At 35.6% G+C, this 20829-nt stretch overlaps 1 protein-coding gene across 1 annotated transcript in view; it reads right to left on the bottom strand.

The window, feature by feature from the left end:
* RIMS2 (regulating synaptic membrane exocytosis 2) overlaps positions 1-20829 on the bottom strand; it is a 359754-nt gene that overhangs the window by 123606 nt on the left and 215319 nt on the right. The window contains exon 19 of the mRNA XM_022584628.3: positions 11321-11493. Coding sequence (XP_022440336.1) covers positions 11321-11493 — 173 coding nt within the window. The remainder of the gene's footprint in view (positions 1-11320; positions 11494-20829) is intronic.

The raw sequence follows: 20829 nt of genomic DNA on the forward strand, positions 1-20829 counted from the left end.
GAGCATGTTGGGTACTGCACTATGTCAGAAGCTCTTCACACCTCTAAACTTCCACTGCTTTATTATGATCTCACTGATTCACACATTCATGCACAAACTTTGATTGAGTGCCTACTATGTGTGAGGTATTGTAGATATTGAGAGGTAAGACAACAAAAAGATAAAAATGATAAATACATATCCTCAAAAGGCTAACTAATGGTCAACAATGGTAGATTAAATGTATACATAATTAACTATATCACAGGGGAGGAAAATGAGCACCACAGGAGAAACTGTTACTGTAAAAGAATATTAGATAAATTATGGAGGAAGAGCAGAGGAGGTGTCTCTTGGATGAATTTGTATTTGACTTGAATATTGAAGGATGGGCAGATACTTTACTCATAAAGAGAAAGAAAGAAACTATGCTTTAGACACCAGAAGCAACATGAGCATATACACAAAGGAATAAAAGCAAGAGCCTGTGAGGAAAAGGGCCAGTAAATGTGAAAGACTGAAGTCGAGATAAGGTTAAAAATTAAAGATTGGAATTGTGTCATTACGGTTCTAAAGTCTCAGGCTGGGTGTTTGTGGATTTTCTTTTTTTGAATTTTGATCACTTAAGATTAGACTCCCCCTTTCTATATGGAGAATCACCATTTGAAAATGAAGCCACACCATACAGTACCACACTGTACTGATATACTGGTATCTAACACAATAATACTCATGCACGGGAATCCGTTGACTTCAAACTTGATATTATTTTTATTATTTCTATAAAAATCAAACTTCTATATGTTAAATTTGTTCATCCTGAGGGATATCTGTAGTTCTATTAGGAGTCACTGTCAGAATATTGCATGTAGTCTAGAATAACAGTTGTGAATTAATCGTCCTTTTTGGCTTGTAAAAATAAGTATTGAATATTATGGAAACTACTGCAGCAGTTTTTTCTACTGCTATTATTTTGTATGGTAGAAGTCATTCCAATTTAATTATTTCTCTACTTTCACACTAAATCTATTTTACTCTCTAACATACAGCCAGTGGGGAAAATGTTAGAAATAAATGTTAACAATGTTATAAATAAAAATGAATTGTATCCATTATAGCAGATAGGTAAATAGAAACATTATTTACCTATAGGTTAATCAGTAGTGGTAATACTAGAAAACAAAAGTTTAATATGTAAATGAATGTTAATGGACATTTTAAATGTATATAATCCTAAATTGCTTTTCTAACCAGAATGAAATTAATTCATCAGTAAAAATGAATCTGGGTAGGCATCTCTAAATAAGATTTCCTGTGTGATAACAGGATAGAATAACCAGTCACCACAGAAATACAAATTAACAGAAATTGCTAATAACGATTACACTACAAGTCAATTAAATTGTATAGGTCTCTTTCAATTACTCTTTGAATAAGTCTATTAATTTATGTAAGATGTGGGAGTAAGTTTTAATTAACACTGATCTCCGATTTCATATCAAAGAGTAGGCATGTGGTACTGAAGTATAAATATTATGAGTTAGCTGTAAAGACCGCTCTGAAAATGTGGTGACACCAGCAGCAAAGCAACGCCGCCAGGTGGCGCTGTTACAAAGCTATCCCCTGACCACTCATTCTTAACCCTTTTTACTCCCATCTTAACTAAAACCTGGTGCTTTCTTGAACACACTGCTTCCCCATGAACATTTTAAGGAACGGTGGCTCTTAAGAAGTATTGGAATAGAAAAAAAGACATCCTTGACAAACTTAACCTTAAACAAAATATCATCTGCATTTTATCACCACTACACTCATAATAGTTACTGAAGAAGCAACACCAATTACAGATTTTTTTTTTTTTTTTGCAGAGACCTTCTGAGCATTTTAAAAGATATATTCACATCCCATAATATTCATCTTTTCAAAGTACACAATTCACAAAGGGACAACTTCAGAAAAACTGATTACTCATGTTTTTATGCTATTAGCATAACGAGTTCAGATTTAAGGGCTATTATTTTTAAAAGACAAGATTTTCCTACCAAACTAATCTATGAAACTAAACTACTAAACTAATCTCCATAAGAGATAATAGCTTAAATTATAGAAGTAGATATAGGGTTAGGGAGAAATGGAATACTTCAGAGATAATTAAGCATTAAGATTAATAAGACTTGATTGGAGGGAGGGAATGTGCTCAGTGGAGAAGGACTAGTCGAGTGACGCCTAGGTTCCTGGTTTGGGCAAATGGGAGGGTGCCGGTGCCACCCACCGAGAAAGAGAGCACAAAAGGAGGAGTGGGTTATTAAATGTAGTTGCCTGTTCTGTGACAGTATGATGAATTTAATTTTACATGCTGAGTTTGGTACGTCCCCAGGACAGACAAGAAGATGGCAAGGACGGGACTGGATAGATCTGGCAGATGGTTAAGGAAGAAACCTGGGCTGGAAATACAGTTTTGGAAGCCATCAATACACAGATGCTACTGGAAGCCACGGAATAAAAGGCAGCATCAAGATAGAACACGTAAAGAAAAGAAGGCCTAGTATGGGATTCTGGAAAATGTCAACATGGAAGGGGCAGAGAGAATGCTCCCAGAGAAGACAGAGGTGATCAGAGAGATGGTTAGAGAACTAAAGGAATGTACAATCACAAGAGCTCAGAGAAAAAAGCATTTCAAGAAGAGAATGTAAAGGTGTTGAATTCTAAAGGTTGGCAGGATACTATATGAAAACTGTTCCGAGTTAGCAGCATATACAATTTGAGGCAGTTTTTTTAAAAAGTTACATAACACAATTGTATTAAAATAGAGGTAAAGGAGCAAAGCCTCAGAAAAGAGGCAAAAATAAAAATATCAATTATTATATATAATATAATGATTATAATATAATGTAGTTCAAGAAATTGAATGGAATTATCATGTCTTTTGGCTATGAACTTGAACTTCCTGATAGACTAGATAAAGAGAACATACAATGGATTACATTGTTTTGTTTTCAGTGAAGTAGATACATCTATTCTTTAAGAGAGCTGCTCACAAAATTTTAAAAGAAAGTTTCATATAGACTATTCTAAAATGGATGAGTGGCACAGGAGACATCCTCAAAAATGCTTTTAGACCTAATGCAATGTAATTCTACTAGGCTGTTTCTTTAAGAACTTTCCATGAGCATTTCTATTTAACATTGTAGTGATGGTTTTAGCCAGGTCAATTAGGCAAGACAAAGAAATAAAAAGGCATTCAGATCAGAAAGGAGGAAGTAATCAAGTAATCTTGATTCACAGATGACATGATCTCATATAGAATATCCTAAAGAATTACCTAAAAACTTTTAGAGCTAATAAATGAATACAGCACAGTTGCAGGTTTCAAGATCAATTTATAAAAATAAATTGTGTTTCTATATACTAGCAACGATCAGTCTCAAAATGAAATTAATAAAAGAATTCCACTTAAAATAGCACCAAAAATAAAATACTTGGAATAAATTTTAAAAAAAGAAGTATATGTTCCCTGAAAACTATGAAACATCATCGAAAGAAAGTAAAAAGTAAATGGAACACCTTGTGTTCATGGATTGGAAGACAACATTTTTTAAGATGGCAATAATCCCCAAACTGATCTAATTAAACACAATCCCAGTCAAAAAGCACAGCTGCCTTTTTCCCCCCAAATTGACAAGCTGACCGTAGTATTCATTAGGAAATATAAGCAACCCAAAAGAGAGGAAGGAGAGCATCATAACCACTTGGGGGGTGTTTGTTTTAAAAATGCAAATTCCTGGGTCCTTACATGATCAAAATTCTAAGAGTGATATTTGGTGTTTTTTTTAAAAGTACCCTTTTTATGCACAATCATAAAGCAGAGGAGGTCTATAACATAGGAGTAAATATGCGGCACGCGTCGTTATATTACATCGTCAGGACAACGTATTATCACATTTTAACTCTGATCTGTAACTCTGATCTGTAAGTTAGCAGTAATAAATATTTCATTAACAATTATTCTGCTTGCCCTTTTAAAGACTATAAGAGCTTTTTGCTAGATAATTTAGATGGCTTAAGTCTTAAAAACAGCTATTCATGAATATTTGAACTGATGCCATCTTTTTCCTTTAAAACATTTTCCTGTCACCTTGATACCAAAACCAGACAAGGATGTCACAAAGAAAGAAAACTACAGGCCAATATCACTGATGAACATAGATGCAAAAATCCTCAACAAAATACTAGCAAACAGAATCCAACAGCACATTAAAAGGATCATACACCATGATCAAGTGGGGTTTATTCCAGGAATGCAAGGATTCTTCAATATACGCAAATCTATCAATGTGATAAACCATATTAACAAATTGAAGGAGAAAAACCATATGATCATCTCAATAGATGCAGAGAAAGCTTTCGACAAAATTCAACACCCATTTATGATAAAAACCCTGCAGAAAGTAGGCATAGAGGGAACGTTCCTCAACATAATAAAGGCCATATATGACAAGCCCACAGCAAACATCATCCTCAATGGTGAAAAACTGAAAGCATTTCCACTAAGATCAGGAACAAGAAAAGGTTGCCCACTCTCACCACTCTTATTCAACATAGTTTTGGAAGTTTTAGCCACAGCAATCAGAGAAGAAAAGGAAATAAAAGGAATCCAAATCGGAAAAGAAGAAGTAAAGCTGTCACTGTTTGCAGATGACATGATACTATACATAGAGAATCCTAAAGATGCTACCAGAAAACTACTAGAACTAATCAATGAATTTGGTAAAGTAGCAGGATACAAAGTTAATGCACAGAAATCTCTGGCATTCCTATATACTAATGATGAAAAATCTGAAAGTGAAATCAAGAAAACACTCCCATTTACCACTGCAACAAAAAGAATAAAATATCTAGGAATAAACCTACCTAAGGAGACGAAAGACCTGTATGCAGAAAATTATAAGACACTGATGAAAGAAATTAAAGATGATACAAATAGATGGAGAGATATACCATGTTCTTGGATGGGAAGAATCAACATTGTGAAAATGACTCTACTACCCAAAGCAATCTACAGATTCAATGCAATCCCTATCAAACTACCACTGGCATTTTTCACAGAACTAGAACAAAAAATTTCACAATTTGTATGGAAACACAAAAGACCCCGAATAGCCAAAGCAATCTTGAGAACGAAAAAAGGAGCTGGAGGAATCAGGCTCCCTGACTTCAGACTATACTACAAAGCTACAGTAATCAAGACAGTATGGTACTGGCACAAAAACAGAAAGATAGATCAATGGAACAGGATAGAAAGCCCAGAGATAAACCCACGCACATATGGACACCTTATCTTTGATAAAGGTGGCAGGAATGTACAGTGGAGAAAGGACAGCCTCTTCAATAAATGGTGCTGGGAAAACTGGACAGGTACATGTAAAAGTATGAGATTAGATCACTCCCTAACACCATACACAAAAATAAGCTCAAAATGGATTAAAGACCTAAATGTAAGGCCAGAAACTATCAAACTCTTAGAGGAAAACATAGGCAGAACACTCTATGACATAAATCACAGCAAGATCCTTTCTGACCCACCTCCTAGAGTAATGGAAATAAAAACAAAAATAAACAAATGGGACCTAATGAAACTTCAAAGCTTTTGCACAGCAAAGGAAACCATAATCAAGACCAAAAGACAACCCTCAGAATGGGAGAAAATATTTGCAAATGAAGCAACGGACAAAGGATTAATCTCCAAAATTTACAAGCAGCTCATGCAGCTCAATAACAAAAAAACAAACAACCCAATCCAAAAATGGGCAGAAGACCTAAATAGACATTTCTCCAAAGAAGATATACAGAATGCCAACAAACACATGAAAGAATGCTCAACATCATTAATCATTAGAGAAATGCAAATCAAAACTACAATGAGATATCATCTCACACCAGTCAGAATGGCCATCATCAAAACATCTAGAAACAATAAATGCTGGAGAGGGTGTGGAGAAAAGGGAACACTCTTGCACTGCTGGTGGGAATGTGAATTGGTTCAGCCACTATGGAGAACAGTATGGAGGTTCCTTAAAAAACTACAAATAGAATTACCATATGACCCAGCAATCCCACTACTGGGCATATACCCTGAGAAAACCAAAATTCAAAAAGAGTCATGTACCAAAATGTTCATTGCAGCTCTATTTACAATAGCCCGGAGATGGAAACAACCTAAGCGCCCATCATCGGATGAATGGATAAAGAAGATGTGGCACATATATACAATGGAATATTACTCAGCCTTAAAAAGAAATGAAATTGAGCTATTTGTAATGAGATGGATAGACCTAGAGTCTGTCATACAGAGTGAAGTAAGTCAGAAAGAAAAAGACAAATACCGTATGCTAACACATATATATGGAATTTAAGGGGAAAAAAAATGTCATGAAGAACCTAGGGGTAAGACAGGAATAAAGACGCAGACCTACTGGAGAACGGACTTGAGGATATGGGGAGGGGGAAGGGTGAGCTTTGACAGGGCGAGAGAGAGTCATGGACATATACACACTAACAAATGTAGTAAGGTAGATAGCTAGGGGGAAGCAGCCGCAAGGCACAGGGATATTAGCTCGGTGCTTTGTGACAGCCTGGAGGGGTGGGATAGGGAGAGTGGGAGGGAGGGAGACGCAAGAGGGAAGACATATGGGAACATATGTATATGTATAACTGATTCACTTTGTTATAAAGCAGAAACTAACACACCATTGTAAAGCAATTATACCCCAATAAAGATGTTTAAAAAAAAAAAAATTTTCCTGTCTCTAGGACGTTTTCTTTAAAAAGAGAAAACATAATTCCATACCGTTTATAGACATGCCTGAGAACTAAAATTTTTTTTGATTTTTGAAACTTTTTATTTATATTTTGGTCTTACAAATAATCATTTTTAAATTGACTCTTCTGTAAGAATGTAAAGCACAAAAATTTGCTAAATATCAGATCCACACAAATCCTCAAAAGGTTTTCTGTGTAGTCTTCATTAATGCAAATCTTTGTGTGAATATTTCACTCTTACCGTAGATCTTGAACCTGTTTTACAATAATGAAGCCATAAAGTTTTTAGGCAGTGCATTCATTATAAACTGTAACATTTCCATTAAAAGGAAAGCTGGGTAATACAAAAATATTAGAGGATCTGAGAAGCAGGCAATCTGTTGAGGTTCGGTATATATTATTTGGTTATCTATGAAAATTTATAGATAACGAGTTTCTTGAATTATTTTTTCTTTTGTCTTATATGCCCAGAACAGAACCTGGGGGAATGGATGAGTAATCTGATCCCAAAGCTACCAAATGTTGTTGGTTTTGACAATACTATACTGTTCAATATTTGTTTTTCTATCTTCCACTGCAGATTTACTTAAGATCTCCACTTCTTGTGCCAAATTCTCCCATCAAATATCCTTGTGAATTAGTTTAGGTTTCTTGATGAAATTTTCTGGATATGGAGCTATCCTTAAACATCCATCTACACAAGTCTAAGAAACTGCTTCACCCTCAGGCTTAGAAGTTTAGAAATGCTTAATTTCACCTCTATCCCCCAGTTCATAGTATATATTGCCTGACAAATTTTCTGAATAAATATTGGTTGAACGAATGGTTTCTCCTTACATCTGAACACTTTTTTTCTGGGCCAGCCTACCACATATACATGGTATGTAAGCAGCAAATGTCGATAGATATAATGTAGATAGACACCTATGTACAGAGAGTGAGAAAAATATTTTAAATGGTAAATATAATTTTGGATTTTCTAGAAATGATTACCAAAGAATCATTAATGGTAGGGGGGCATTTAACCAGGCTAATATACATGTGTGGAAATATAAATAGCTAAATGTGAATGTATTATTTATTAATCAACTTTGAAAAAATACTATATTCAAATACTTAATGGACCTTTTTTTGAATTTACTTTTTGCTATTCATTTCCTACTAGTACATTCAGAAGACTTACTTTAATAGACTTACTATAACACAAACAACATAATTCTGTATCACACAATGAGATACAATTACTGTAATGAAAATAGCAACTCAAATGGATTTGGTTCACTGTGTTAATTTTAAGTATACCAGCATTGCTATAGATACTTAAACCCTGAAGTCAGAAAGTTTTTTCCTTTACAAAATTTGGATTACAAGTAAACGTCAATGATGCATTATAGAATAAGATTATTTCCAATAATGTTGTATAAGCACGTAAGTTGTTTTTGGCATTTAAACAATCTATGATTCTGTTCATCAACTACCAAAACAAAATGTTACTGGCAGTACTCAGACATAGCTTCTCTTGGAATAAAGACTGTTCATTTTATTCTGAGAAATGAAAGCAAATTCAAGATCCTATGCTGCAATAATTAATTAGCAACACCAGCATCTTCTCACAAATAATTGCAGTTGACACTTTTTGCCATCATATGGAATATATGTTCCCTAGAGACATCAGCCTGGCCCCCTAAAGTTTACAGTTGCGAAAGCATTATAGTTACCTAAGCAGAGTACAATGCCTTGATGACTCATTGCTAGGAATATACCATCTTTCCCTTTCCTGTGTAAAATAATGTGGTCTTTTCAAGAAGAAAATGGTGAAGAAAGTAATATTAAAAAATCGAGAACTCAAGGTTATAATCTTCTTCAAACTTTTCCCCACCAAGCCAGATATGCTAACATAGGCTTTTGGCTCCAGGCAGACACCAAGGGGCTCATGTGTTCTCCTTTACACAGTTTATAGAATGGAAAACACATTAGAGGCTCACATTTTGCTCTGCTTTTGGAAGAAAGGAAACTCTGTGTCTCTTTCCAAGGAAATCTTGGAAAGCTTTCCTCTGTGAATTAATGATGAAATGACCCTATGTCAAACAAACCAGAAAGATGGTCTTCATTAATAAGGTAATGTAATTATCAAAAGTTAGATAAACAACGAAATAGACTTGAAATTACTAGTTTAGACTCGAATCACAAAATATGCCTAATTTAAGATTTACATTTAGGTTTCGTGTCTGTTACATAGAAACCTTCATAGATCACAGATATAGTTAAATATACCAATCTGAGACAGAAAGTGAAGTGTCAGAATTAGACCACTGAACTGTATACCCGGGGGGTAAACATTTATTCCAATTATCTTTCTCTTTAACTCTGAGTAAAGCACAAACTGAGATTGGATTTAGATACAATAAAGCAAAATTTGGCTTACAATCGGGGTGAGTATTATGCCAAGTGCATTCTAGCACAAAATCAAGGTCTGGATGGATTACTAGAAAACCAAATTCCTCCAAAATGCACATGATTTGCAATTCTCAGTCTCAGAGAAATGTAACTAGACAGATCTCATCTCCTCAGGCAGAAGGATGGAGTCTACTGTGGACTTGTGCTGACATGACTTTCAGTACAGCACTGTAAAGATGGTTTCATATTTACTTAGTGCATTGTGTTATGAAAATGAAAACATAGTTGTTGTTATGCCTTGCTGATTATGTTTCTTCCCTTTTCCCCTGTTCAAAGCTCCTTCTCTGGCAGTTTCTCTAGCTGAATGAATTTCTAGAGGGGGCTAAGTCAACATGTCTGCCTTCTAATAAGCCCTAAGGCCTCTCTCTATCTTCTCAGAGTATCAAAGACCACTCTTCCTACTCCACAATCTTCCTCAGGAATCAGAATTGCACTAGACCCCACCAGATAACTATGACAGGCAAGGGACTTGCTTTTTTCTTTATTCAGAGACAGAATAAAGCTTACTTTTTGCTACCTATTTTGCCATTCGTTTTAAAAGTTCTAGTATATAGTATTTCTTATAGTGCAGGCTACATTTTTTCAGCCCCTTCAGAACCTCATTTTAAAGGTTTGACTCTACAAATGAGGAAGATATACAGTAATTCATGCTAAAAAAACTAAAGGGAAATTTACCTTTGATCCACCTAGTCAAAAAGAACTTAAAAACCCAATTAAATCAGACTCTCAGAGCTATGGTATACAAATTAAAGACTGTTTAATAAATCAATGTTAGGTAATAATTTGCTAACATTAATTAGTTGCATTAGAAGCTAAATAGATAAAACACAAGAAAATAAACCAAATGTAAATGGCAAAATAGTTTTTAAGAGTAGGAGAAAGGACATTACTAATGGGAAATGTCTACGAAAATGAGCAAATTTTACCTGTCATCATCTTGCGAGAATTGCTTTCGCAAATCCTCTTTATTCCACTGTTCTTTTTCTTTCCCTTGTTCAGGTATATCTTGTGTTTTTTCCTCGTCTCCTGATTCTCTGTTTTTCTCCTTATTACATGTTTTTGTAATCTCTTTCCCTTTCTCATTCTCATTAATTCTTTCTTCCTTTACCTCTTCCTCCTCATGAGCTATCTCTTCATGCTTATCCCCTTCTTTCCCTCCCTCTTCTATTCCCTTTGGCCTTTTGAAAGCGAAATAAATTGAAGGCATGCAAATAAACACAAAACAGAAAGAAAAAGTCAAGAAAAAGTGCATACAAAATTAAATAGAAAAGTAATGATAACTACTAAAACATAAATAAAAATGACATCTTTTAAGCACTGAAAACTTTTTCTCCAGTGTACACCAGAGAAGCACTGTGTAAGCAACACTTAAATCATAATTGTTTTTAAATCATATTTTCCTGTTACAAAGTTGCATGGAAAAAATTGTGGTCTCTCCATTATTGTTTTTTTTGATCCAATAGGAGTAAAAAAAGACTAATTTAGCTCAGGTGTCCATAAAGTCTATAGGTTGGGTGATAAATGAAAATTACACTAAAAAACATACATTACATTTATAAATTTTCTTGAAAAACTGAGAACTTTTTCCATGCATTTATAAAAAGTTTCAAGAGGATGGGAGAGCACCTTACTAAAAAAGTAATGTTCTTGTGTTTTCTGAATTACTACAATGTATTCAGCTAGGAAAAATCCCCTCTAAAATATGATTTTTCATATTCCTTAGAATATTAAAAAATTCAGGTCTTCACTTAACCATCACTTTAATTTCAGTAAAGATATAATAAAAGAATTACTTTTTAAATAACAAACATGAAAAAATACCTAATGATATTATTTCAAATAATCTAGTAAGAAAATAGCTATAAGTTCTGTAAAACTTTTCTGTGCAAGAAGTTTGAAATGGAGACCAAAATATAATTAAAAGTAATCTGTACAGAAGTTCTTATTGTCTTAATGATATATATTAACCTTTTAGAAGTAAAAGATTTTACATTTATTCAAAGAAAAATAAAGATCTTCTAAAATATATTTAGAGGAACTTCCTGCTTAAAGTCCCCTTACTCACCTGATTTTCTTATTTCCTCTTGGCCGTTCTGATTGGACAGACATGTAGCTTGTGCTGCTGAAACGAGAAGCACTACTAGTCCTTGAAACCGCAGATATATCACTTACATCACTGTCCGAAGATTTAGTGGAAATATTATCTGCCCCTCTATGAGGATCCCATCCTGATCGATACTGTTAACACAGATTGACAAATACGCAGAAGTTGTCAGTATTACCACACAAAGCAATTATTCGCTTCTCCTATTTCAGCACTTTAATTGTCCACAGAGGATACTGCAAAACCCCACTCAGTTGCATATAAAACAAAAGTGAATGGCAATTATCCTAAAAGAAAAATTCAGTTTATATGAAACCCTTGTTTTTAGCAATGACAATTAGAGAATTTTTACCACACCCCAATGAAGACCATTAAAACAGTTTCACAACAGGAATGGCCTCAGGGAAGAACATTTAGGTAAAATCTGGGAAATAAACATTTGGCTTAATATTAGGAAGAAAAATTTTTTTTATTTCTGAATTTGAAAAAAAAGTATGATGAAGTTGCCATTGTAACTTATAAAAACCAATTTTAGTAGCATCAATTTTCTCTTTAATCCATTATGCTTCACTGAAAACCTAGAGATAATATAAAATCTAATTATTAAAACACTAAGTTTTTAAAGAAAAGCCAAGAGAAAAGAGCAAGTTTAATTTCTGAAAGGTTGCTGGAATTTTGATGAATCCTAGAAGTACTAGAAAAAATCATTATTATTTACAATAGTTCAAACTTTCTGGAACTGAAATAATCAGATGGTCATCTGGCACAGCCAGGGTGCAGGGTGTTCTGGGTGTTCAAATATTCTGATAAATTGAAAACCTTCATAAATGCTTTATGTTAATGACATGTGGAATGTAAAAAAGAATAGGTTTTGAAGTCTGAAAAATGTGGAGTAAGGAAAACTTGCTAGCTGGGTAAACTTGAGCAAATTATTTCACCTTTAAAACAGTGTTTATAAAATAATAGGGAAAATAATATCTTCCTTGCAGGGCTATTTTGAAAATTAGAAATAATACATGTGTGGTGTCTGGTATAATATAAAATAATGCAGCCAGTATTATTACTGTATGATTACTACCTGATGGCTATTACTAGGTTAAGAGACTATCTGCTAATAGATTTTTTTTGGTAAATACGCTCTTAAACATAATGGTGAAAAATCCTTACTTGGTCAATTTCACAATGGAGATCTTTATATCATAGATACTGGCAAATTTCATAAAGCATTAGAAAGATGATTATCTTATATAAACCATTTACTGTGACTTGAATAATCATTACCCTAATAAATAGTTCTGTATGAACAACAATTCACTGAAAATATTAGCTAGATATAAACATTTTGGTAAGACAAGTTGAATGGCAGTAGGGTGTAGCGTAAACATTAGATCAGATTCAAATGAGCTGTTTTTTTTCCCCCCAGGATCTCCCAGTATCTTGTATATTTTTGAGTTAATAACTGGTCATTTTCTTTAAATGTAAAATATAAGAATTATTTTGAAGCCTACACAAAATTTTAATAATCAAATCCTTAACCTAGAAATATATATTTATATTAGGTGAGATATGGCCTTTCTTAATCCACTCTTAACTTTCGACTTTGTTGGAATTCTAAATTATCAAAAAAAAAATACAGTTAGGGCTTCCCTGCTGGCGCAGTGGTTGAGAGTCCGCCTGCCGATGCAGGGGATATGGGTTCGTGCCCCGGTCCGGGAGGATCCCACATGCCGCAGAGCGGCTGGGCCCGTGAGCTATGGTCACTGAGCCTGCGAGTCCGGAGCCTGTGCTCCGCAATGGGAGAGGTCACAACAGTGAGAGGCCCGCGTACCGCAAAAAAAAAAAAAAAAAAAAAAAAATACAGTTAAATTCTTCAAAAAGCTATTGCCTTTTTTTCAGGAAATATCTATGTAAATAAAACTGTTATGTTTGATTTTAAAAGGAAGACTATTTATTTACAGTGGATTTATTTGGAGAACATTTAGTCCATGGTATTCTTTTTCAAACTAAAGTCATTTTAAAATATCAAAAACAGGGCTTCCCTGGTGGCGCAGTGGTTGAGAGTCCGCCTGCCGATGCACGGACACGGGTTCGTGCCCCAGTCCAAGAAGATCCCACATGCCGCGGAGCGGCTGGGCCCGTGAGCCATGGCCGCTGAGCCTGCGCGTCTGGAGCCTGTGCTCCGCAACGGGAGAGGCCACAACAGTGAGAGGCCAGCGTACCACAAAGAAAAAAAAAATCAAAAACAATTTACTTTAAATGACAATGTCTTTAGCCATTGCCTAGAACAGCATTTCAGTGGTTGGATCCAATATTATCTATGTTAACCATTATATTAAAAAAATATATATATAATATATATACACATATATAGCCAGTATATACTGGCTAGCATAGATAACGTTGGATATATGTATATATGTATTTTTTTCCATGACATTTATTAAAAGTAAATTTGATCTCAAATTGAGACACAAATGGAAGTAATTTCCATTTTTGGACATTTCATATATATATGAAAAATGGATGTTTCAAGAAATTTTTCAAAATTATTAAATTGTTCCTAATACTACACTGTATTGGGAGAACTTTATCTTACTCATTCTTAGAACTTATAATAAAAAGGAGAAGCATATTGCTATTTATGTCTTTAAAAATAATTTATCATTGAATAGAAAAGCAGTTTTGGTATTACATTTTTTTCTTTGCTTTTGCTCATGGCATTACTATGTCATCTAAATGTAGATGAAAAGCCACAACTTTTAACTTCAGGAAGTACTAAGGGTAAATGTAATCATGAAAAGCACATGCTCTGGAGTGAGACTGAATCATTGGTATGAATCTTGGCTACATAAATTATTAGGTTTGTGATCCTGAGTTCCAGTTTTTTTTTTTTGCTGTACGCGGGCCTCTTACTGTTGTGGCCTCTCCCGTTGCGGAGCACAGGCTCCGGACGCGCAGGCCCAGCGGCCATGGCTCACGGGCCCAGCCGCTCCGCGGCATGTGGGATCTTCCCGGACAGTTTTTTATCTGTTAAAATGTGGACAACAATCATACCCATCTCCTAGGTTTGCTACAAGGATTAAATAAAATAATGTACATAAAGCACTTAGCACAATATTGGACACATAAGAAGTGTTTAATAAATGACAAATGATGACAATGATGATCATGATGATTAGATAGTAGCTGAATACTGGCTTAGTATTAATTCCAGGGATATATTTACTAAAAGAAATATTAGGTAAAATACCCAAGAGTAAATTTACTATTTTAAGACTGCTCTAAGCTATAATAAAATGTAACTATTTCTATATATATCTAAGGGACACATTTCAGAAAATATATTTATAAAGCAAAATAAAATATTAAATCAAACTTTCCCCCCAGTATGTTCTCAGGCCTCACCTGCCCATTTGGACAGGTTCGTTCATATCCCATCGCCTCATAGGGAACTACTAATTCTCAACTGCAGGATAAGGAATAGCTTTATCTCAGCAGGAAATAAATGACACTTCTTGGCTGACATAGAAGATGCCTCATTTTTAATATTTGCTTCTGGTACTTTATCCTAATACCCAAAGCCACCTGGTACCTGTGTATCCCATGTCTTCCTGATTGGTTCTTTTCTGATTTTCTTTGCCTTCATTTCTGAATCCTAACTGCTTTTTGACTTTTGTATTTCAGTAGTTAGGATTCTGACTTTGCATATTCTAGCCTTTGTCTTTTCAGGTCATCATGACTTTTGATCCTGTTGCTATGATTCATAGGTACATACAGGTTAGTCTAAGGCTTAAGAATTTTTTTTTTAAACACACATGGTATATATACATTGCACATATCTTTGGCTAAGACCTCTCACATAATCTAGTTTGCTGAGCTGAAATTTTGGATATGCAAAATTTAAGGAAAGATAAGATTCCACATACTATAGTTTTAAGCCTTTACATAATTCATCACATGCTACCTCTTGTTATAGGTGTGTGTGTGTGTGTGGGTGTGGGTGTGAGTGTATTCATATTTATTGGTAGTTTTCAAACCTATTAGAATAAAAGCTCCAAAAAGCCGGAACAATATCTTCCTTATCTTTGTAAGTCTCTTAGCACCTAAGAGTCAAAGATTTAATTTAATTTAAACTCGGAGGTTTAGCTTTTGTACCAGTAAGACAAGGATAAATTTCATTTTAAGGATTCTTGTGAGGAGTAAGAGAAATAATATATTCAAAATACCCAATCGTGTGCTTAGCGCATAGCAGCTGCTCATTTCCAACACCGAAAGCAGCGGGTCATAAATAAAAAGACACTGAATGGAATAGTTTAAATAAAGGAAAACTACAAATTAGCTAAAAGCTCTAGTTTGATGATGATTTTGCTGTCTACCTAAGCCTTGTACCAAATGCATTTTTCTGTCTATTTCTAACATGTTTACCTTCGGAATATAGCTCAGGCTTCCATTAAAAATAGACACATGATTAACAGAATGAGAAATATGGAAAGTGAGAAATAATGGGAAAAAGTTTTAAAAGTAAAACTTAAGAGGAACGTATTTTGGATACATTTAGATTATAGCATCTTCAAGTATATAATTCACAAAAAACCCAAAGCAAAGTTATAAATGACCTACTATGGGAGTTTACTTTTAAAATGGTTCATTCTTTTTGCTTTTCCTAAAGTATGAAAAACAAAAGTTATATAATTTAAGTGAGACAGAAGCAGCTAAATTATTATTATACCAAGGTAATGAGTTACGAATGTGAATAAGTCCATTTATTTAGGAAATGGTTGGTATTGTTTTGGCACTATACAATAAATGCTTTAAACAATTAGCATCTATTAGTTTCCAGCTGACATGAACAATGGATGATGTGCTCATCATTATCTTTAATGAAACAAACAAAGAAGGTTTACTGCATAGGATTACAGGATCTCAGCTGAAAATTGTGCTGACTGGAGATCATTAAAGTCTTGGACGACAGTGAGGGAGCTTTTCCCGACAACATTTTGATGTTTTGTACATTACTATTAAGCAGATCATGAAGCAGAAAAATTTACGGGAAATTATTGTTCTCCGGGATGTTCCAGACCCTACAGTTCTTAAGTGGCCTGGAAAAGTTAATGTTCTCCCTATTTATCTAACATTAGTGGAAAGCAACAGTACATCAGCAGAACTCTACTGCAAGGAAAGTTATTATCAAAATTTTATAATAATATTCCTGAGAAAAAAGTAAACTCAGATTTCTAAAATAAAATTTTCATTTTCTCCTATATACTCATTTCAAGTTCTTAGATTAAGTGATTTCCTAGTTTGAGTTCTCTACAGCATCTCAGCAACTCAGGTCATTTGAGCTTTGTACGTGAACCTCTATGAGACGTCCTTAAGCATTGCTTGTCTTCAATTTATTGAATCTCACCAAAAAACTGCGATTTATTGTCTAAAACTCTAGTCCAAGAATTGGTTATGGCAAAATACTGGGAAGCAAGAAAGCTCACGTTTGAAGAAAAACATTTTAGGCCATCAAGAAGTACTTGGAGGAATATTTACGTCATATTCAGAGAGAAAACATGAGTAGATCGAAAAGCAGGAAAAAATTGAGGCAAACATAATCTTTGGAAGGTAAGAGGGGGGCTGAATTTCTGGGCAGGGCTCTTGATATCAGTCTGGCGGGTCTAGAGGAGAAAAGAACAGAGCAGAGGGAGTCCTGGCACTGTGGTAAATGAAACAATCATAAGAGCAAGAAGATGCTCTCATTTGCATCATCTTATTTTTATTCCATATAATAATTCCAAGAGAGTAGAAGTTGTGTTTTGTTAGTAGCACAACTGTAGGTACTTGCTTTTTGAGGAGCTATTTCCAGATGATTTTTTCTCTGTCCTAGCCAAAGTTCTTATCATTGTCTGATTTGAATGCTGACTGTGTAAAAATCTGCTTGTAAATAGATAATTTTCTTTAGATAGGACTCCTAAAGAAGGTATTTTGTGTTAAGTTCTCTACTTTGGAGGGAGAAGACAGTGAGGAAAGGCCACAGAAAACTGAGGGTTAATTTAAGATTTAGTTTTGTAAACAGTACCCTGCAAATGAAATCCCAGCTAGAAAACTCTTTAATTCCTTCAAAGAGAATTAATCACTGCCTTGAGTATTCCTAAACTAATTTATGCCTTTCTTATACCTTTATCATGTCTCTCTGTCTCAGTCTCTGTCTCTCTCTTATCTATCTATCATCTGTCATCTATCTATCTATCATCTATTTATCTACCATCTATCTATCCTGCTAGATTATAAATTCCTTGAGGATAATTACTGTCATATTTATTTTAGTATTCCCATTATGTAGATCAGTAGTGCCTGACTAGAAACTCAATGAATGTTTAATGAATAGAAATGAGTGGAATGGTTGTTTTATCTGGGCTATATACTGAGGTATTATCTCCAGTATGAAGTACCAAATCAGAGTATAAACTACTGTAATGATAGCTGAATAGAGTTGAGTTACTTAATCCTTTCCTTATCTGTGATGGGTATAGATAGGAAGTGGTGTGCTTATATGTATTTAACAACCAGCTATTCAAAAGGAAAAAGTTCTGATTTACAGGGTCAGCTCATTTCTGAAGGCTAAATACTCCCACTGTGGCTGATTTCAAGTTACCAAATGGTCACTGAATGCAGAGTTGGTGCATACCACCAGGGGTGGGGGCTTAGAAATAAACGCATTATTTGTAGGACTCACAAAGACTTGTTAGGAGAAAAGATGTACGGGACAACAAGATATCATACCTGCAAACTACTCATCTTGTGAAAGATGGAAAAATAACAGCTTAAGATAAAGAAACACAATTGCAGACACAGTAGCCACTAGCTTGGAGGCAAAGACTTACTAAAGAGCCACTGTTCCTTGGTCTGAAGGAAATTTGTAAGTTTCCTGGAGAATTTGTAGAGGAGGAATTAATGCTAGTAGTCAATGATGACTTTCTCAAACGTTTGGCTCTGTGGGAACTCTGTGTCTCTTAGTAATTAGCTGTTCAAGGAACCTCATCCTTTATTTACTTCCATTGATTCCTCACAATTTTCAGAGATGGAAAGGCCAGTTCTGCGATGAAATCCCAGGTTTAGAAATCTCAGGTAGCTGCAGAGCTTGTGCTTTTGCCTTTAACAAATGCATTTACTATTTTCCTTCTCAGGATCCTTAACTCTTCCCCCATTCTAATCTATCAGTTACTAGAACTGTTCTCAAAAAACAAACAAATACCAAAAATGTCCTAATTTATCAGCCAGCAGTGTCTTCTTTCTTGATTTTGCTATTACATCTAATATTGTTGAAGTCCTCTCTTTTCCTGAAACTTTTCCATAATGGCTTCTCAGATAATGTCACTCATGGTTTCTCCCCTATCTCTCTATTTATTCTTTTTTAAAATTTTATTTATTTAATTTATTTATTTTTGGCTGCATTGGGTCTTTGTTGCTGTGTGTGCGGGCTTTCTCCAGTTGCAGTGAGCAGGGGCTACTCTTCGTTGCAGTGCTCGGGCTTCTCGTTGCGGTGGCTTCTCTTATTGCGGAGCACGGGCTCTAGGCACGTGGTCTTCAGTAGTTGTGGCACGCAGGCTCAGTAGTTGTGGCTCGTGGGCTCTAGAGCGCAGCCTCAGTAGCTGTGGCACACGGATTTAGTTGCTCCGCGGCCTGTGGGATCTTCCCGGACCAGGGCTCGAACCCGTGTGCCCTGCATTGGCAGGCGGATTCTTAACCACTGCGCCACCAGGGAAGGCCTCTGTTTATTCTTAATCTCCTTTGCTAGCATCACTTTCTCTAACCTGATTTTAAATTAGATTCTCCCCAAATTTCAATTTTTAGCCTTCTTTTCTTTTCACTATACGAATTCCCACAGAATGATCTAATCCATTATCTACCCATGTAATGACTAAAAAATCCTTATCTTTCCCCCTCACTTCTCTCCCAAGCTTGAGACCTGTATTTCCAGGACATCTAACAGGACATCTCCCATATGTTGTTTTGTAGGTACATCGATTTCAATGTGGCCGAAATCAAATTTACTCTCTTTCACTCCAAACCAGCTGTTCCTGTATCTCTTATAGTCCCTCCATTATTTCATAGGCTTAATAACCAACTAAAACCTAGAAAACTTGTGAGCTATCTTTGACTTCTCTCTCTCCAATATTCTCCATTCTAATCAGTTAAGAAGTATCACTCATTTTATGCAAACAAATATCTGGATAATAAGCTACTTGGGACTTATGAATGGGTCCTTGGTCTTTCATATTCATAGAGTCTGTTATACCTACTTATTTGTCTCACTTGCTGTTGAATGTCTACCGATATTCTTTCTTCCCCTTTGTTCTTTACTAAAAGAATCAGATTTACTTTGGTGGTCTAACAGCAACAACAAAAAAAGAAAAGAACTTCATTTTTTAGAATCCCTTGTAGCTAGGGTGATCCTTTCACTTGAGTCTGGCCTCTGAGGTATAAGCAGGAACTTAGGGGACACAGTTTGGAGAGAACTATTACTTTTCTGATCACAGTGGGCTGGCTTAGCTGTTATGGTCTTTGCCTTTCCCTCTTGGCTTTTCTTTCTGATGGGAGTTTACATATGAGCCTACGTTAGTAGTCATTTTGTGACAATGGGGATGAATGCCTTCCTGTAAGAACAGGGAGCAGAAAGACAAGTTCTAAGAACAGAGAGCTTGGCTTTTGAAACAGTAGTACCAGCCCTGAACTGCTGCTTGAATTTCTTGTTTATGGAAAAAAAAAAAAATCCTTATTTATTCAGATGACTTTGTCTATTTGTTATGAACATCTGAATGTCAACCCAAATGGTATATCACTCATCGTGTTCTGTGCCTGTTCTGACCTCATGGTAAAAAGGTACACTCTTGGGCTTCCCTGCTGGCGCAGTGGTTGAGAGTCCGCCTGCCAATGCAGGGGACGCGGGTTCGTGCCCCGGTCCGGGAAGATCCCACGTGCCGCGGAGCGGCTGGGCCCGTGAGCCATGGCCGCTGAGCCTGTGCGTCCGGAGCCTGTGCTCCGCAGCGGGAGAGGCCACAACAGTGAGAGGCTCACGTAGCGCAAAAAAAAAAAAAAAAAAAAAGGCATTCTCCTTTGACACCAGATTGGCTTATTTACTTAGGGTAGGAAAACATTAAACCTGACTTGGAAATTCATGTTTTTTCATTCTTGAAATAGTTAACCTGGGTTGATTTTTTGTTTTTGTTTTTTTCGGTACACGGGCCTCTTACTGTTGTGGCCTCTCCCGTTGCGAAGCACAGGCTCCGGACGCGTAGGCTCAGTGGCCATGGCTCACGGGCCCAGCCGCTCCGCGGCATGTGGGATCTTCTCGGACCGGGGCACGAACCCGTGGCCCCTGCATCGGCAGGCGGACTCTCAACCGCTGCGCCACCAGGGAAGCCCCCTGGGTTGGTTTTTATAATTATGCTTATACTTGGCATCAAGGAAAGTTAAACTAAAGA

This window comes from Delphinapterus leucas, chromosome 17 (assembly GCF_059928025.1).
Source record: "Delphinapterus leucas isolate spDelLeu-1000000601 "Yukka" chromosome 17, BTC_Dleu_Yukka2, whole genome shotgun sequence".
NCBI lineage: Eukaryota > Metazoa > Chordata > Mammalia > Artiodactyla > Monodontidae > Delphinapterus > Delphinapterus leucas.